Source organism: Oryctolagus cuniculus, chromosome 18 (assembly GCF_051225735.1).
Source record: "Oryctolagus cuniculus isolate XC-2025 breed Fujian yellow rabbit chromosome 18, ASM5122573v1, whole genome shotgun sequence".
Taxonomy (NCBI): domain Eukaryota; kingdom Metazoa; phylum Chordata; class Mammalia; order Lagomorpha; family Leporidae; genus Oryctolagus; species Oryctolagus cuniculus.
The window spans coordinates 40,798,947-40,818,056 of record NC_142884.1 but is presented as its reverse complement, the minus strand read 5'-3'; the positions used below and the strand labels follow the sequence as shown (position 1 = coordinate 40,818,056).

The following is a 19,110-nucleotide window of genomic DNA, read 5'->3' as shown; positions in this document are numbered from 1 at the left end:
AGTTTTTCGGAAATCATCCCAAATTTTGTCGCTATCCAGATTCGTCCAGTAAGCCCAAGACCGAGAACCCGGCTGGGAACAGCCGCCCGATCCGCCACTAGATGGCGTTGAGGCGCTGCCGGCGGGGAGGGCGGAGGCCGGAGGAGACCCGGCTCCGGAGGAACGGAGGTGGGGCGGCGGGGAGCGCAACCTTTCTTTAATTGGTCCAAGAACCTCGGCCGGCTATCCAATCAGAAGCGCCTGCGTCATCACGTCGCGGGTCTGGGGCTGCCTCCCGCGGAAATTTGAAATGGCTGAGGGTTTGCTGACGGGTGGCTTTCTGGGGTCTGAGGCCATGGCGCAGGAGTTCACCGACTGGGTGGCCGAGGAGGAGCCGGCGTCCATGGAGAAAGGTGAGCATCCGCCGGCCTAGCTCGAGGAGCCGCCTCCTAGTGGCGGGCAGTTCCTGCGGCGGCCCGGGGCCTCCGAGTGGACACCGGGGAGGGCGCCTGGGTCTCAGGCCTTCCGGACGCGGGCGGCCAGGGCGGGACCCCCACTCCGCGCGTCAAGGACTCGAGGTTCCTGGGGACAGCTTCCCCTCGGCCCGACCTCTCTGGCCTCCGCTTCCCCGAGACAGCAGGCAGCTGGAGTGGGCCGGGAATTCCTTACCGCGGTGGGCTTCGGGGAGCTCCGCGCGCGTTTGTCGGTAGAGTGGGCACGTTTGGGTCATTCGCATCTTGGGGGTCGGAGCCACTGCTTTTCGGAAAGAGGAAAGCTGGGGATAGCGCCCCTGAGTTCTGAGGGCAGGTGACCTGCCCAACGCTAGGGGGCTAACAGAGTCCAGAAACGGGACCTGTGTCTCCGTTCTACGTTCTTGGAGATGCCACGAATACATTTTCTGACATTTGTAAGCTGGTTCAAGTTTTTCCTTGAACGTTTCCAATGTGTCTTGTATGGATAGAGACCTGGTGGAGTGTGACTTAATTCCACTACTAACCCACCTTGCGAACTGGCCAGACTTGCTCAGCTTTAGTTTTCCTGTTAGAAAAACGGAGCCAGCGGCTTCACTGGGAGGTGAAGATGAAGGAAATGCCGTGTGACGACTCATTCTCGAAGCTGCTGTAAGGAAAGACAAATACTGCATGATGTCATTTATTTGTGAGTGCAGAAAACCCAAGCTCAGAGGAACAGAACAGTGGCTGCCAAGGGCTGGAGGAAGGGAGATATTGGTCCAAGAAGACGGAGTGGGGACCTATAGGATCTGGAGACCTACAGTGTAGTGACTGTGGTTCCTGATGCCCTGCATGCACACACGATGACTATGTGAGCTCACAGAAGTGTTGATTAGCTTTATTGTGGTAATCATTTCTTAACGTATATGTGTTTCAAAGATTCACATCGTACAGCTTCATTGTAAGTTATTTGTCAGTTATACCTCAATAAATTGGAAAAACAAAAAATTAGCTGGAAAGAATGCCGAAATAAAGTATAATTTCTTTTTTTTTTAAATGATTTATTTATTTATTTGAAAGACATAGCAACAGACGGAGGAGAGAGAGAGAGAGAGAGAAAGAGAGAAAGAGAAAGAAACAGACTGACTCAGCAAGTGGCTGTAACAATGCGTTCTGGGCCAACTCCATCCTGTTCTCCCACATGGATGGCAGCGGTTCAAGCCCTTGGGCCATCATGCACTGCCCCCCAGGCACATTAACAGGAAGCTGGATTGGAAGCAGAGTAGCCTGGTTAACTCACTCTGCCACAGTGCCAGCTCTAAAGTATCATTTCTCCAATAAACGTACGTATTGTTGAAGTAGGCGTACTATTTTTGCCTTCTCTTTATAGGTGAGGAAACAGCAGCACAGAGATGGTCACAGATAGTAAGGTATCAGTTCCCTCTGACTCATATACAGCAGTGTTTGTGAGCAACAGACTCAAGTATACTTTAGTCATCTCTGGCCTGAAGTAATTTCGGTGGCCTGAACAGAGGCAAGAAATGGAAGGAAGAGATGGGGGAAGAAAGCCTCCTGCTAATAATAGTCTCAGATATTTTCCTTGAAACCTCTCTACATGTTGCCCCTAGCATTGTTTATTTAGTAGTTTTTTTTGTCTATTAAAAACATCTTATTATACAGAGTTAGCTAGGTCACTGGCTGAATCATGCAGTATGAAGCATAATTACATTCAGCTCGAACCTGGTGTGATTTGCATTTTTTGATCTTTTCTTAGACACAGTCATTGAAATTAGTGAGGAGGAACCTAGTAGCTTTAGTGAAGTAAACCTTATACATTATTGAGAAGCTCTCACTGGGGCCAGTCGTGTGGTGTAGCAGATAAAGCTGCAGCCTTCAGTGCTGGCATCCAGTATGGGTGCTGATTCAAGCCCTGGCTGCTCCATTTCCAATCCAGCTCCCTGCTGATGTGCCTGAGAAACCAGTGGAGGATGGCCCAGGACCTTGGGCCCCTGAACCCCTGTGGGAGGCCCAGAGGAAGCTCCTGGCTCCTGGCTTCAGATTGGCCCAGCTCTCTGACCATTTGGGGAGTGAACCAGTGGATGGAAGACCTCTCTATCTGCCTCTGCCTCTTTGTAACTCTGCCTTTCTAAATAAATAAAAAAGAACCTCTCATTCCTGCTTATTGAGGTACCATCGGCAGACTGATCCTGTAGAAAATAAAATAAGAGTTTAAGTCATTTAAGGCACTTGAGAGAGCGAGCGAGAATAAGAAACGAGCTGCCTTTAAGGCAGCTATGTGGAATTACTATTTTTAAAAATGTATCTGTATTTGAGAGGTATCTGTCTCTCATCCACTGGTTCATTCCCTAAATACCCACAATGGTTGGGATTGAGTTATCCTGAAGCCAGGAGCCAGGAGCCAGGAACTTGGTCCAGGTCTGTTTCTTGGGTGGTAGGAGCCCAGTCACTTGAGCCGTTATCTGTTGCCTCCCAGGATGTTCATTAGCAAGAAGCTGGAACCAGGGACAGAGCTGGGATTGAACCCAGGTACTCTGGTGTGGGATGTAGGTTTCCCAAGCGGCATCATGATTGCTGTACAAATGCCTGCACCTGCGAACTTATTTTGGAAAAAAAAAAAAAAAGCCCTATAAGATAGATTGTCATAGACCATCTGGCTGGAGGAATTGGTATAGACCCCCAAAACTGGGCCTATTCACCTGATGTACTGGAAGCCAGTTACTGACATCAGGCTGGTGGAAGAAAGACCTTGATTGCAAAGCACAAAGCGAGGTGCCAGGAGCTATTGCTTAAGTTTTGGGTTCCCTGAAGGGTAGGAGTAAAAAATTCTCGCAGATTGAAGTTGGGGTTGAGAGGTGTGTGTTTGGCTCATGTTCATGTTCCTGGTTGGTCTGAGTGCTCATGCTTCTCCTTTGATTGGTCAGCAAGATTGTGTCCTTTAGGGAATTAGAAAAATTATTTATTTGAAAGGCAGAGTGGCAGGGTAAGGGAAAAAGAGAGAGAGAGAGAGAGCACCAGGAACTCCATTCAGGTCTCCCATGTGGATGGTAGGAACCCAAGTACTTGGGCCATCATCTTCTGCTTCCCATGTATTAGCACGAAGCTGGATTGGAAGTGGATCGGCACTTGATTTCACTCTCTAGAATGGAATGCCATTGTCACAATCAGCGACTTAACCCATTGCGCCACAACACTCATCCCATCCTTTAGGGCATTTTGATGGTGGCCAAGTGGGTACCAGAGGCTATTTGCAGGTGGGAATTGCTTTTTACTCAGAGTCTGGAGTTCTTGGAAAACAAATCTCTCAAGACAAATGTCAAGATGTTATCTCTAGGGGAGGTAAGTGACTTCATGAGTCTGATGATTGGGTACCTTGTAGGGCCCGTTGCACCACTCCCTTGATTTAGTAAGTTCATTTTAGAAAAATCAGGGCAGGGAAACTCTAAGGGAGGGAGGCTAGGAGACCATGGAGATGAGGACCTAATGGGATGTAGTATCTGTATCAAAGGCATTGTGTAGGGGCTCGGTTTCAACAACTTGCTAACCATTGTAGTAAAAATTATAGCTGTATCCTTTAATGAAAACTTTGGTTGTTTCTATTAAAACAATCCGCTTCCTGTGTTTCCCTGAAGAACCTCACAGAACTACAAAACCTAACCCGTGAAAGATCTTAAGCTCTGGGCCAGTGTGGTGGCAAAACCAGTTAAAGCCGTGGCCTTCAGTGCTGACATCCCATATGGGTGCCAATTTGATTCCTGGCTGCTCCTCTTCTGATCCAGCTCTCTGCTTATGGCCTGGGGAAGTAGTAGAGAATAGCCTGAGTGCTTGGGCTCCTGCACCCATGTGGGAGACCTGGAAGAAGCTCCTGTCTCTTGGCTTTGGATCTGCTCAGCTCTGGCCATCACGGCCATTTGGGGAGTGGATGAAAGAACTCTCTCCCTCTGTCTCCACCTCTCTTTGTAACTCTGACTTTCAAATAAATATATCTTAAACACACACACACACACACACACTCCATAAAAAAAATACTTAAGCTCTTTTGTTTTGAGGTAGAACTTGGATTTTATACCCAAAGGAAATGAAATCCACATATGAAAGAGTTACCCTCATGTTTATAATAGCAGCTCAATTAACAATAGCTAAGATATGGAGTCAACCCAGATGTCCATCAACTAATGATTCTATAAAGAAAATGTGGTATATATACGTAATGGAATACTACTCAGCCATAAAAAAGAATGAAATCCTGTCTTTTGCAGCAAAATGGATACAACTGGAGACCATTTTGCTGAGTGAAATAAATCAGACCCAAAAAGATAAATATGTTTTTTGTGATTGGTGGTAGCTAATATATAGAGTACAAAACAACAACAACAACAACAACAGTGTATATGAGCTAAATTAACATCTTAGGATTTGATTATTATTTATAGCTTTGTCTATATTCCTGTGGAAGAGTGGTCTTTTTACTTTTAACTTGTTGGACTCTTTAGTTAGTGGAGGATTAATTTGTGATTAGCAAGTAACTTAAAAACATGTTATTGCAAAAATTAAGAGAGAAAACAAGGAGCAGGAGGGAGGGAGGAAAGTATCATATTTTTAGAATTGTACCAATGAGCTACATGAAGTCTGTTCTCTTTATATTAGTAAATTAGGTTATAAGAAGAACTTGGAGTTTGAGATATGTTTATGTTTGGAAGACTAATTTCTTTTGACAATGATAGAGATAAGTAGAGTATTCATCCTAAACCTTGTTTTGGAGTTTCAAAGCAAGAGTGTATAAATAGAAGTATTTTAAAGTCACTGGAAGTACTTGGGGTAGTCGAGCCTACTTATTTTGTTTTTCTTTTAGGTTTGTTCCAAGATGAAGATTCATGCAGCAGCTGTAGCAGTCAAGATAAGCCAGGCTCTAGTTTAAAAAGTTTTGTGCCAGAAGGAAAAACTCTTTTCCCAGAAATTTTCCAAACCACTCAACTTTTGTTCTATGAGCGATTCAGCGCCTATCAAGATTACATTTTAGGTGAGTAGGTTCTTTTTTGCTGCTTTTATCTTTTTAGTTCATACACAGATGTCTGTCTCAGTCTCTGCAATTACCAGTTTTTGGTTCTGAGAGAGTAGATGTAAATGGATTTATTAACTTCTCTGTGCTTTGTGCATGCTCAGTTCTTACTGTTCTTCCTTTGTTTGTAGCTGACTGCAAGGCCTCCGAGGTAAGGGAATTCACAGCTGAGTTCTTGGAGAAGGTCCTTGAACCATCTGGATGGCGGGCAGTCTGGCACACTAATGTGTTCAGGGTGCTGGTGGAGGTAAATTTAATTCTGTTGTTAAGACATTTGTCTCTAGCTAGAAGCACTTTACTTTAGACTGTTATAGCCAGAGTGCTTATTTTTAATTAAAGTTTATGAGCTGATTGAAAATAGCATGTTTTTCACATCTAATTGCTGTGGTGTATGAAGTGTTCGGCAAATTTTAAAGACAACCAAGGAGGAGCTACTTGGAGATTAAGGTGGTTTAAGTTTCAGTGTCCTTTGACAAGGGGAAGCAGATTATAAACCTGGGAGGTGGAGGAGTTACTTTATATCAGTCAAAAAACACAGAGTCCTAATTATGAAGTAAATGGAGTTTCAATTAAGTTTTTACCTCCTTAGTTGTAGTCCATTAATTGGTTCAAACCAAACAGGTACTTCTAAAACTAGCTGATTTTTTGCCTAACAAATTTGTAGATATGTGGTAATCTCTTGGTAACATGCTCCATTGCAGAAAGTAAAAACAATCTTATTTTTCAACTGCCTGGGCCTTTTTCATTAAATTTAAACTCTAATTACAGCTGTGAATTTTTCTCAGTGTTTGTTAACTGGACCACAAAAAGCCCTGTTAAGCTAGAACATTAAACCAGGAAGTGTGAATGCAAGTTGTTGCTGCAGCTCCTTTAGAAAATGACATCACACATTCTGCAGTGGTTACGTGCAAGGCTGTGGTTATAGCTGCTCTGTATGGGTTTTTAAATTTTGGATTGTGTTAAAGTCTGGTTGAAATTCAGTTCTGTTTGATTAAGATAGTACTGTCTACCCCCAGTTAGTTCTCTGAAATGAAAGTCTTTTTTTTTTTTTTAATAGATTTATTTATTTGAAAGGCAGAATTATGGAGAGAGAGAGAGCGAGCAAGCAAGCGAGCTTCTATCTGCTGGTTCACTGCCCAAATGGCTGCAATGGCAGGGCTGGGCCACACTGAAGCCAGGAGCCAGGCGCTTCATCTAGGTCTTCCATGTGGGTGCAGGGGCCCAAGCATTTGGTTCATCTTCTGCTGCTTTCCCAGGCGCATTAGCAGGGAGCTGTATTGGAAGTGGATAGCCGGGACTTGAAACAGCACCCATATGGGATGCTGGTGTTGGCAGGTGGTGGCTTAACCTGCTATACCACAATGCCAGTCTCAAAAGTCTTTTTTAAAAAGCTTTATTTATTAGGGCCTGTGTTGTGTTGTTGCCTTTCAGATAAATAGCAAAATAAATAAGTAGAAAGTGACAAGTTAAAATAAAAAGTTAAAAAAAGATTTATTTATTTGTTTACTTGAAAGGCAGAGTGACAGAGAGAGAGAGAGAGAGAGGGAGGGAGATAGAGGGAGAGGTCTTTCTGGTTCACTCCCCAGTTGGCTACAATGGCCAGGACTGGGTAAGACCGAAGCTAGGAACCAGAAACTCCATCCCAGTCTTGGGCCTCTGCCAATGAATTTCCTAGCTTGTGGCTTCAGCTCTTCTGTCTCTACCTCACTCTCTTTTGATATGGCTTTCAAATAAATAAATAATTAAGCTTTTAAAGAGAAATAGAAGTGCGCCATTTCTCTGCTTGAAATATCTAATGCATTGCATTTACCAAGGGCCTAGTGTTTGCTGTATGGCCTCACCTTGTGCTAGAGAACATGTACAATGCAAACTCCTGATGCCCTCCTTGCCTCTGTGTAGCCTCATGTCCTGCTCCTGCCTGCTCCCCTGCCCCACCCCCCTCTATTTTCCCCTTTTGATTCCTCCATCTGCTTGTTTCTGCCAGAGAGGCTTTTGTTTTTCATCCTGCTCTGCTCAACTCAGAGGTGACTTTTCTTGGCATCCCAGCAAAACAAGACCCCCACCCCTACTAGTTATTGTCTGTCACATACTTGTTTATTAAACATTTTATTTATTTTTTTGATTATAATGTTAGAGGCAGGCCTGTCTTATTTATTCTTTATATTGTAGAAGAAGGCTCCCTGTCCTCATTTCAAGTTTTAATTTTCAAGTTTAGTATTTTATATGTATGTATGTATTTGATTTCCATATATTGTTGCATTTAAAAATTTCAGGTCACAGCCGTGGACTTTTTAGCCTTGAAGGCAGTGGTGCAGCTTGCAGAACCATACCTCTGTGACTCTCAAGTGGACACTTTTACCTTGGAGTGTATGAAGGAGCTCCTTGATCTCAAGGAACACCGGTTGCCCCTGCAGGAGCTGTGGGTGGTGTTTGATGATTCTGGAGCATTTGACCAGACAGCACTTGCAATTGAGCATGTCCGGTAGGAAAAGAAGTTGATAAAAATAACCTCACGGCCAGAAATTCTGGAGGAAATGAAGTGATTTCTGGTCAGCGTTAAATCCAGATTTAAACTTCAAACTGTAAACTTGGTCATTGCAATAATTTAGAATATTGAAAGATTGGAGAATCTTTTTTAAGTGAAAAAATTTTTTAAATATTTTAAGTGTTTATTTTTTGATAATTCCAAATTTACAGAAGAGTTGAGTACAAGGAATTCCTCTGTATCCTTTATCCAGTTTCCCCAGATGTTAAGAAAAGATTGAAATTCTTAATTTGGTTTGTATGTATTTAGAAATTGCCTGAAAAGTTGTAGATGCTTTGGATATTGTTGATGTATTCAAATATGAGAGGGCAGAAGGAAAGAGGAAAGGAAAGAAAGAGAGAATTGGATATTATTATGCTTTCTGCACAGATAAGACTAATAAACATTTTTTTCAAGGATGTGTCTTGTCAAAGAAGGTGGTTTTTAGTCTACTCTCTTGGATCCTTAGGGGACATATTTATACCTTTCAGTTTTTTACATTTTTTTTTTGGCATAGTTGATTTTCATTTGCACAGTGTACATTTTGTCCCTAAAGTGAGAAAGAAAGCCTATCAGACCTAGATTCATAGATATGCTTTTAAAAATTTTCAAATTTTTGTAGGTATGGAACTTGGTAGAAAGACAGGTATTTGGGGTTGGTGATAGAGGAGCCTGGCTAAATTTGCTCTTCATTTTGAGGGCTCAGATTCCAGTCAGTGCTCGGAGAAGAGCAAACTATGAGAGTTTTCATCTGCTCATTGAATTAATAGATATTTTTGTGCCCAGCTCTCGGTGGAATGTGGGGTATGACTGAGGTACACAATAGACACAGTTGCCATCTTTGGAGAGTTGTCACTCTAAAGGAGGGAGATGAACCTTTATGAGATAATCACCCAAAGAGATCTCTATCTCTGTCTCTGTCTCTGTCTCTGTCTCTATATGATTGGAAATAGGAGTGAGAGCTATGAAGAATTAGTATCCTAAACTAGGTCAGGGTGCTGTTCTGTGATTATTTCCTGAGGAAATGACATTTGAACTTGGGTCTGAAGGGCTAGTTAGGTGAAAGAGTGATGAGAGAGCAGGTTCAGGATCTCAGTGAGTTTCAGAAGCTGAAAGGCCATGGTGGCCAGAGCATAGACAGTACGTGGTGAGACCTAGGGAATTAGATTGGAGATTGGCAGGGTCAGAAAGTACAGGGCTTTGTCAGCCAATAAATCATTTTTTTCTTTAAGTGCAGTTGGAAGCCATTGAAAGGCTTTCATTCTTGGGAAATATGCTCAACTTTGTGTTTTAAAATGTTCATTCTGGCCGCTGTGTTGAAAATGGAGGGAGATAGAATACTGAGACCAGTTAAGAGGTAAGATAAGACTAAGGTGGAATGTGGAGAGAACAGATGGAAGTTTGAGGCAGTAGAATGGCTACAACTTGGTGCATGTGGGAGTTGAGGAGATGTGAGCAGATGGGGGGAGTCAAGGCTGACGCCCAGGTCTCTGGGTTGTAAGAATAAGCACTGGAGGAGACTTAGATGGCAATGATAGGTACATGTCTGATAGTATGCTGGTAAGGATGAGATTTGAGTTGTGAAATATCAGTATAAGTTTATCAGGTAGAAGAAGTAGAAGGCTTCTGACTGGCATTTACGTGAGCTTTGAAAGAGCTTATGAAATTGGGAGTTTATATGCGCAAGCTCTGAGGCAGGAGAGATGCCTGAGAGCTAGAATATGAATCCATGGAACAGCACCTCATTCAGGACTTCTTTCTGTGGGCAACAGGGAGCCAGCAGAAGCTTTTCTTTTTCTTTTTAAGATAGACTGTGACAGGGTGAAGAAACTGAAAGCCCAATCTACAAAAATTAAAAGATGGCTTCATTTTCAGTGTTCTTTCTATTTTACAGTAGAACTTCTTGAGTTACACATGGTCACAGCCTGTACTTCTGACATCCAATGACACTTCTGTTTCTACTTTACCCCTGAAATGGTGGTCAAGGTCACCACAGACATCCATGTCCAGCTGGTGCTTCTCTGATCTCATCTTGCTTGACTTCTTAGCTATATCCTATATATTTAGTCATTCCTGTCTTTTACTTTTTGTTATGTTTGTAAAAAGGAAGCTATTAACAGAGTTTTTTTTTTTTTTTTTCATTTTTATTTATTTAGAGACAGAGATGGAAACCTCCCATGTGCTGGTTCACTCCCCAAATGTCTGCAACAGCTAGCCTTAGACCAGAATGAAGCTGGTAGCTGGGAACTCAATCTGGTTCTCCCACATTGGTGGTAGGAACCCAATTACTTAAGCCATTACCACTGCATCCCAGGGTTTGCATTAGTGGAAAGTTAGAATCAGGAGCCAGAGCTGGGGATCGAACCCAGCACTCTGTTGAGGGACATGGATGTCTTAACTGCTAGGCTAATGTCCATCACAATTCCTATCTTTTTTTTTTTTTTAAGATTTATTTCATTTACTTGGAAGAATTGAGAGAGAGGTAGAGAGAGAGATCTTCCATCTGCTGGTTCACTCCCCAACAGCTGGAGCTGCAACAGCTGGAGCTGTGCTAATCTGAAGCCAGGAGCCAGGAGCTTCTTTCGGGTCTCCCACGTGGATGTAGGGGCCCAAAAATTGTGCCATCTTTTACTGCTTTCCCAGGCCATAGCAGGGAGCTGGATCGGAAGTGGAGCAGAAAGGACTAGAACCGGCGCCCATATGGGATGCTGATGCTTCAGGCCGGGGCTTTAACCCATTGTGCCACAGTGTCAATCCCCGCCCCCCATCTTCTTAATGCACTCTCCTTTCAGCCTTTGGGGTATCACTGTTCAGTTGATGTCATTTTGGCCAGCTCTTCTTACGCTCAAACTTTAGAATGTTGGGAGTTACTCAAGAGCAGTCATATGCCATCATCGTAGTATATTTTCTGTTTCTAGACTGGGTGATTTATAGATAATAGACTTATTTAGCTCATGTTTTTGGAGCCTGGGAAATCCAAGAGCATGGTTGAGCCCTCATAACCAAATCATCTCTTGAAAGTCCCACCTCATAGTACTGTTGCAATGGCAGTTAAATGTCAGCATGCATTTTTGGAAGGGACATTCAAGCCATAGCAACCATCTTTTCTTTAGTTAAATTTGGAAGACATTAGAATCAGTTGGAGGGGCCAGCATGGAGTGTTGCGGGTAAAGCTGCCACCTGCAGTGCTGGCAGTCCATATGGGCTCCAGTATGAATCCTGGCTGCTCCACTTATGATCCAGCTCTCTGCTATGGCCTGGGAAAGCAGTGAAAGATGGCCCAAGTCCTTGGGCCCCTGCACCACATGGGAAACCCGGGAGAAGCTCCTGGCTCCTGGCTTTGGATCAGCACAGCTGTGGCTGTTGTGGCCAACTGGGGAGTGAACCAGCGCATGGAAGACCTCTCTCTCTGCCTCTCCTCTCTCTGTGTAACTCTGACTTCCAAATAAATAAATAAATCTTAAAAAAAAAAAAAAGAATCAGTTGGGGATTTTCTTTATAGAAGTATTCCAACTGTTACATGAAGAATGAATGATAGAGTCAAAATATCAATTATTTTGTACCCACTAATGAAATAAAGTTTCTGGGTAATGGTCATTAATGGTTGCTACAGTCATTAGGTGAAAACTGATAGGGGAATTTGTAATGGGTGGATCAGGTTACCACCTGATCCACTGATCAATATTTACCTCACAAGGAGTGGTGTGCAGACATTTTGTGCTTTCTGATGGAAGTGGTACACCCCTCTTGATGTACTCTTCACTGCCTCCCCCAGCCAAATCTTAAGCTGATTGAGTTTATTAGACATAAAGGAAATAACATGTTAAATGAGCTCATGGGGATATAGTCAACAAAATTTAGAGCGTGGGAAACTATTAAAAATTGCAGAGAAAAAGAGGAATAATCTATGGAATGAAAGTGATTTAAGACATCAATTAAATGCACCAGCTGATCCTTGTTTGATCCTATTTGAACAGTCAACATCAAAAGAGACAATTAGGGAAATTTGAATACTAACTATATTTAGTAATATTAAAGAATCTAAATATTCTTTTAATATAATGATTTATTTTAGAGATATATATTAAAAATTTATGAACAATACCATATATTTGAGAGTTGCTTTAAAATAATTCATCAGGATTGTGGGGAGAGAGAAGCAAAGGGGTGAGTAGGTAGAGCAGAAGTGAAATAAAACTGCCTATGAGTTTGTAACTCTTGAAAGTGAGTGATGGATACCTGTATTCATGATCCTGTTTCTCTATTCTTTTTATGTGTTTGAAATCTTTCGTAATAAATTTGTTAAATCACTTAGGAAACTAAAAATAAATGGATGCTGAAGAGACCTCTCTCCTATCCCTTTTTGGGATTCTGATTTATTGGTCTGCCATAAGGGATCATTTTTTAACAATGTGCAAGGAGACCCTATTGTACAGCCAGGGTTGAGAACTGCTTTATATTATATCCCTAGATGATCTCATCTATTGCTTTACTACCATCAATACGCTGATAACTCCCACATAGTTATCTTTGGCTCTGACCTATCTCTTGAGCTCTGGGCTTACATATTCATCTGCGTACTTGACATCATCCATGTGGATGTCAAATGTTCAATCTGAGCATGGCTAAAGGAGAATTCTATTTTCAACCCCAAACCTATTTCTCTTCCAGTCTTTGATTTTTCAACAAATGATACTGTTATCCTCACAGTTCTGATGGTCAATAAATAGTTCTGAAAAGAGAAAGTCCTAACAAAATCAATGTTGTAGAGAAACTTCTGTAGCTGATACAAAGAAGGTCTTTTTTGTGTGACTCATACTGTTTGCTATAGATGATAGAATTATTTTATTTTACTCCTTAGCTCTCACCCCTCCAAAACTCCAATGTTTTGAGCCAGTGATTGAATTTGAATGATACTAAATTCCTTTTCAGGTTTTTCTACCAAAACATTTGGAGGAGTTGGGATGAAGAGGAGGAAGATGAGTATGATTATTTTGTCAGATGTGTTGAACCTCGATTGAGATTGTAAGTATTATTACTGACCTTGCACATGTTGGAAAAGTTATCCATGGTTTTATTTTACCTGTGTGATGTGTGTATGTGTATACTTAAGGGGCCTACAGAAACAGAATGATATACAAACAGTGCAACCTCTTGACATATCATTAAATGAAAGTTGTAAAAGTACAAAGAAAAATGCAGTTATTGTTTATAAATGGAATTTAATACTAGGGAGTTGAAAAACATCTACGGTAATAGCTCAATATTCTGTAAATCTGAATAAAATCCTATCAAGTTAGTGTGTTAAAAGCCCTTTACTAAATTCAAACACTATTGTTTGGAAAACAGTGAAATGATTTGAATTATAGAAGACTTTTTGTTGCTTTAAGTTTTTAAGGAGCACTTTTCAAAGTATTATGACTTTACTCTAAGTTCCTGTAGTAAAGTACGTTAGACTAACGGATTTATCTAAGTATATTTTGTTGAGGTCCTGCCTTAAGTCTTATTTGACAAGGAAATAAATACTAAATAGTTATGGAAAATACTAAATAGTTAATATTAGTGATAAATACAATTTTCCAAAAATACATTCTTCTAATTTATTGTATTTTGAAGAGAAAAGCTATACAAAAATACCGAAATTAACTATGCAACCCAAATAGTTCTGTATCAATCTTATTGCATGTGGTGTTTATCTTTCCACTAGATGGTGCTCTAAGACTAGCAATTTTTCCTTGCATTCCTGAGCAGTAATTTAATAGACAGTGCAGCACAGGGAATAAAATTAGAATTTGCACACCAAAAAAAAAAAAATTGTAAAAGGTAATTTTTTTCTCTGTGTGAATTATTTGACTATATAAGATAAGATAGTAAGCCTTTGCATTTTTGTGGAACTCAATTTGCTTTAGTAAGTTTTTCTTGGTTTAAATAGTAAATAATAAAAAAAAATATGAAAGTCTGATAAATGGTTCTACTTGGTTTAGAATTCAGCCATTTCAACTCTTTATAAATTTGGCTGTGATTTCTATTTAGTCTTTCCAGTGTTACCATTGTGCATATTCTGTTTTTCCATATTCAATAAAATGCCAGAATTTCAATAAACTTGAATTTTTTGGGGGGTTTGATATATTTGCTTTTAAAGATCAGTGATTGGTTTGATTGAAGTGAAATGTAATGGTAGGTGAATATCGTGTATCTGGCAAATTCAGTCTTTACCTGGAGAAGAATTGTACTGATTTGACATTTTGCATGTCCTAACAACAAGAAGCGATTTACATACATACCTTGCACAGATGGGAAAGCATAAGGGAGGAAACGTTTTTAGTTGTGGAGAGGAAACAATGGTTCTTGATGGAGAAACTGGATGTTATCAAACATTGGCAAAAAAGGTCCCTGTGCTAATAAGATAGGAGTTATTCACAGGCAAGATTTAAAAGGAATCAGGTCATACTGTCTTAATTTTTCACTGTGTGGTAAATATTTTCTAATTCAAAATACACTGCTTCAGAGTTTAGGGATCTGAGATGCAGATACTGACTCATTGTTTCCAGACTACGAAGCATCAATATAGTGAGAAGAAATAGCTAATAGACCTGGGTATGTGAAATGCTAGGAAACATTTTTTTTAAAGGGAAAAGGTTTATGGTCGAGTGGGGGAAACCTGACAGGCTGCCTCCCTGTGCACAGAGAGAACAGCAGCCTGTACTGGGAGAGTAGGTCTTATATAACGCGAGGAAACATTTAAAAATAACTTTGACCTTAACCTTAACTCATTAGATTGAATCAAACAGTCAGTGGTTTGGTCTTCAGTTTCGTATTTTCAAAGTGGATTTCTAGAATATTTTTCAATGGCTATAGATTAGCCAAAGCAGATGAAATCCTTGCTTTTCAAACTGCACCTAATTCATTTACTTGAAAAACAGAAAAAATATTTTTTATTAGTTTTAAATAGTATTTTGAGTGTCTACCATAATTTGACGTAAATTGCTTTAGGATGTGGCTCTATTTTTTAGCCTCCTCCAATCTTCTTTAGAGTCTAAGATATCTAAGGTAATGTCTTTTATTTAAGTGCTTATTTGTTTATTTTTCATCTACTTGAAATACAGAGTGAGGGAGGGAGAAAAAGAGAGGGCGAGAGAAAGATATATATATTCCATCTCCTAGTTCTCTTCCCCAAATGCCTGCAATAGCCAGGGCTGGACCAGGCTGAAGCCAGGAGCCTGGAACTCCATGCAGGTCTCTCACATGGGTAGCAGAGGCCCAAGTATTTGAGCCATTACCTGCTGCCTTCCCAGGCACATTAGCAGGAAGCTGGATTGGAAATAGAGTAGGCAGGACTTGAACCAGCACACTGATATGAAATGTGGGCATCCCAATTGATGGCTTAATCTGGTGGGCCTTGGTGCCCACCCCAGGCAGTGGTTCTTACACTTTGTTTCCCAATGACATTTCCAGGGGACTTAGAAAATCTCTCTGCTTCAAGAGATCAGTTTAATTGGTCCGGCTGAAAAGTCTAAGCATCTGTAGTTTTAAAAGTTCCCCAACCAGGATTACAAAGTACTGACCTAAGGCATAGCTAGTCAATATACATTTTTTTAAAAAGATTTATTTATTTATTGAGAGGCAGAGTCAGAGAGAGAAAGAGAGAAGGAAAATCTTCAACCACAGAAAGAGAGAGAGAAAGAAAATCTTCAACTGCTGGTTCACTCCCTAATTGGCTGCAGTGGCCAGAGCTGAGCCCCTCTGAAGCCAGGAGCCGTGAGCTTCCATTGGGTCTCTCACATGGGTGCATGGACCCAAGGACTTGGACCATCCTCCACTGTTTTCCCAGACACATTAGCTGGATCAGAAGTGGAACAGTCAGGACTCGAGCCAGTGTCCATATGGGATGCTGGCACTACAGCTGTTGGCTTTACCTGCTAAGCCACAGTGCCAGACCCTAGTCAATATACTTTTAACTGAGAAATAAAATTAAAAATCATAAGTAATGGGGCCAGCTCTGTGGCGCAGCAGGTTGAAGCCCTGGCCTGGGGCGCCAGCATCCCATATGGGCGCCAGTTCAAGTCTTGGCTGCTCCTCTTCTGATCTAGCTCTGTGCTATGACCTGGGAAAGCAGTACAAGATGGCCCAAGTCCTTGGGCCCCTGCACCCATGTGGGAGACCCAGAAGAAGCTCCTGGCTCCTGACTTTGGATCAGCTCAGCTCCGGCTGTTGTGACCGTTTGGGGAGTGAGTCAGTGGATGGAAGACCTCTATTTCTCTGTCTCTACCTCTCTCCTTAACTCTCTTTCAAATAAATAAAAATAAATTGAAAAAAAAAATCACAAGTAATGACAATAATATTGTATTTCTAAACCTTTTTTATGCCCATTAACTTGATTGTACATTGATAAGTTATTGCAGCTAGAATTTTTTTGTTCTATACATTTTACATGATATATAAATGAATAAATTTTAAGTGCGAATAGGGTTGCCTAGTATAAGATCACTCTATTAAATAATACTCTCTCATTTAATAATGATAGCTTCATTTTTTTCCCCCCAGAATCTTTTTTTTTTTTTTTTTTTTTTTTGACAGGCAGAGTGGACAGTGAGAGAGAGACAGAGAGAAAGGTGTTCCTTTTGCTGTTGGCCGCCGCGGCCAGCGAGCTGTGGCCGGTGCATCGTGCTGATCCGAAGCCAGGAGCCAGGTGCTTCTCCTGGTCTCCCATGCAGGTGCAGGGCCCAAGCACTTGGACCATCCTCCACTGCAGTCCCAGGCCACAGCAGAGAGCTGGACTGGAAGAGGGGCAACCGGGACAGAATCCGGCGCCCCGACCAGGACTAGAACCTGGGGTGCCAGCGCCTCAGGCGGAGGATTAGTCTGTTGAGCTGTGACACCGGCCTCCCACCAGAATCTTAAAGGCTTATGTTTTTGAAGTTCTCTAGTAATCTTCCTGAGAAAACATTCAGCATAATTTTGTGCTGTTGTGGTTTAAATGCAAGGAAGGACTAGATTATTTGAATCATTTCTAATTTTTGATCCTATACATATGGTAATCTTAAACACTGTTATGAAACAATTTGAAATACTTCCCTCCCTATCCTGGCTCCAAAATTGTCCCCTGCCACCCACTTATGAAGATTTTGGATCTAATGTATGAGAAGAAAATAGTTTCTTATTAAACAGTGATTACAAATTGCGCAACTTGAACTTTCAGTGTTTCTAAAGCATAAATGCTTGAATCTATGAAAAAAAAAATAACTCTTCAAAAGGAGAATTAGTGACCTTAATGAAGTGGTGCTTCAAAACTTTGAATAGCTTCTACTTATAATAGAGTGCTGTTCAGAAAGACTTAACATGTATCTGAGTTTTATGCTATGAAACATTTTCTTGCTGGGTCTTTGAGGACTAAATGGGCTGTGTTAATGATAGGAAAATGTGCCTGAAAGGCAATGAATTTCAATTTGCTTTTAAACTTTCAGGCATTATGACATTCTTGAAGACCGAGTTCCTTCAGGACTCATTGTTGACTACCAAAATCTGTTGTCTCAATGTGAGGAGAGTTACAGGAAATTTTTGAATCTGAGAAGCAGTTTGTCAAATTGTAACTCTGATTCTGAGCAGGAAAATATCTCCATGGTGGAAGGGTTAAAATTGTATTCCGAGATCGAACAGTTGAAACAAAAGCTAAAACTTATTGAGAATCCTTTGTTGAGGTATGTGTGTCTTTGTTATTCTTAGCTAGTTAGCATCTTTTGTTAATATCTGTCTTACTGAGAACTGATAGGTCTGTGTGGTTTCTTTAAGATATGTGTTTGGTTATCAGAAGAATTCTAATATCCAAGCCAAGGGCCTCCGTCCAGGCGGTCAGAAGGTCACCCATGTGGTCTCTTCCACCATGATGACTGGTCTGTTGCGGTCCCTACTCAGGGACAGGCTCTGTGAGGACCCTTGTAAGGAAGAAACAGAAATTCAGGTAAAAAGAGTTTCTTGCTCACTAGGTAACTTTTTCTTTTGATTTACCCCATATTTTCATGAATGCTACCAAGTGTTCCTAGGAGCTTCCTAGTGCTGGTTTTCTTGAAATGGGGAGTAGGGGGAGTGCTGTATGTCATCAATAGTCACCTACCAAACAGGACTTGACTCAGTGCAACTATCTATCAGAGCAGATACTTAATTCTGCAATTTTGACTCCATTTTGAAAATGAGACATGAAGGCACTTGGAGTAATTCTCAGGTTGCATTTGGGGGCTATGTATTTGCAATATGTTGTTGTTTTCTAGTTCCATAGTGATCCGTTGTCTGCCATAAATGCCTGCTATGAAGGAGACTCTGTTATCGTGTGTCCTGGTCATTACGTGGTGCACGGCACATTCTCCATTGCTGACTCTGTTGAGTTAGAAGGTGAGTATGGAAGAGCTCACAACCAAAATCTCATGCATGATACCTATAAGGAGAAATCTTGGCTCTTGTTGAAGCTCTATGAATGATTTCAAGTGAACTGCCTGGAAACATTAAGAGTATTTAAAGCATGCAGGGAATTGACCAAGTGTTGAACAACTTGAGTTGTAGCTGTTTATGACAGTATGTATATTGGAAAGATGTTCACAGGCACACACAAAAAAAGACCATTATGAAGAATCAGACCTTCCAGATTATGGGTGGTTTATGGAATGGAAATTAATTTATATGATAAAAAACATTTCCAGCAATATTTTTTCAAAATTTTGTATTTTTCTGTTTGTTGCTTGCTGTTACAACTGTTGTGAATATCTTAGTGTCTGTTTTCTCTTTTGTTATATTTGTTTTTTTTTAATTTATTTTTATGAGGGATGTATTTAAATTAAAATTGGTATGAAAAATTGTTTTAATTCTTTAAAAACTTGCTTAATGTCACAAATGCTACACTTTGTGTCTTGACCAAAGTATACTTTTGAGGATATGAGTATTGAAAAATTCTATTGAAATAACTTTTTAGCAGTTATTCATTTAGAGGGATGCCTAAATGTAGGTTACCTTATAGTTGTTTATCTTGGTCCTGTGTATTTCCATAATGTGTCAAATTTAGATGCACCTGTTCAACTATTTGCCCAAGC

The 19,110-nt window shown here is 40.9% G+C and overlaps 1 protein-coding gene across 1 annotated transcript in view; it reads left to right on the top strand.

Annotated features, from left to right (window-relative positions):
- The first annotated feature begins 201 nt into the window (after window positions 1-201).
- The window catches only part of SHCBP1 (SHC binding and spindle associated 1), a 38,903-nt gene continuing 19,994 nt past the window's right edge, over window positions 202-19,110 (top strand). The window contains exons 1-8 of the mRNA XM_002721561.6: window positions 202-392; window positions 5,302-5,469; window positions 5,640-5,755; window positions 7,782-7,990; window positions 12,965-13,057; window positions 17,497-17,730; window positions 17,822-17,990; window positions 18,298-18,418. Coding sequence (XP_002721607.1) covers window positions 290-392; window positions 5,302-5,469; window positions 5,640-5,755; window positions 7,782-7,990; window positions 12,965-13,057; window positions 17,497-17,730; window positions 17,822-17,990; window positions 18,298-18,418 — 1,213 coding nt within the window. The 5' untranslated portion in view covers window positions 202-289. The remainder of the gene's footprint in view (window positions 393-5,301; window positions 5,470-5,639; window positions 5,756-7,781; window positions 7,991-12,964; window positions 13,058-17,496; window positions 17,731-17,821; window positions 17,991-18,297; window positions 18,419-19,110) is intronic.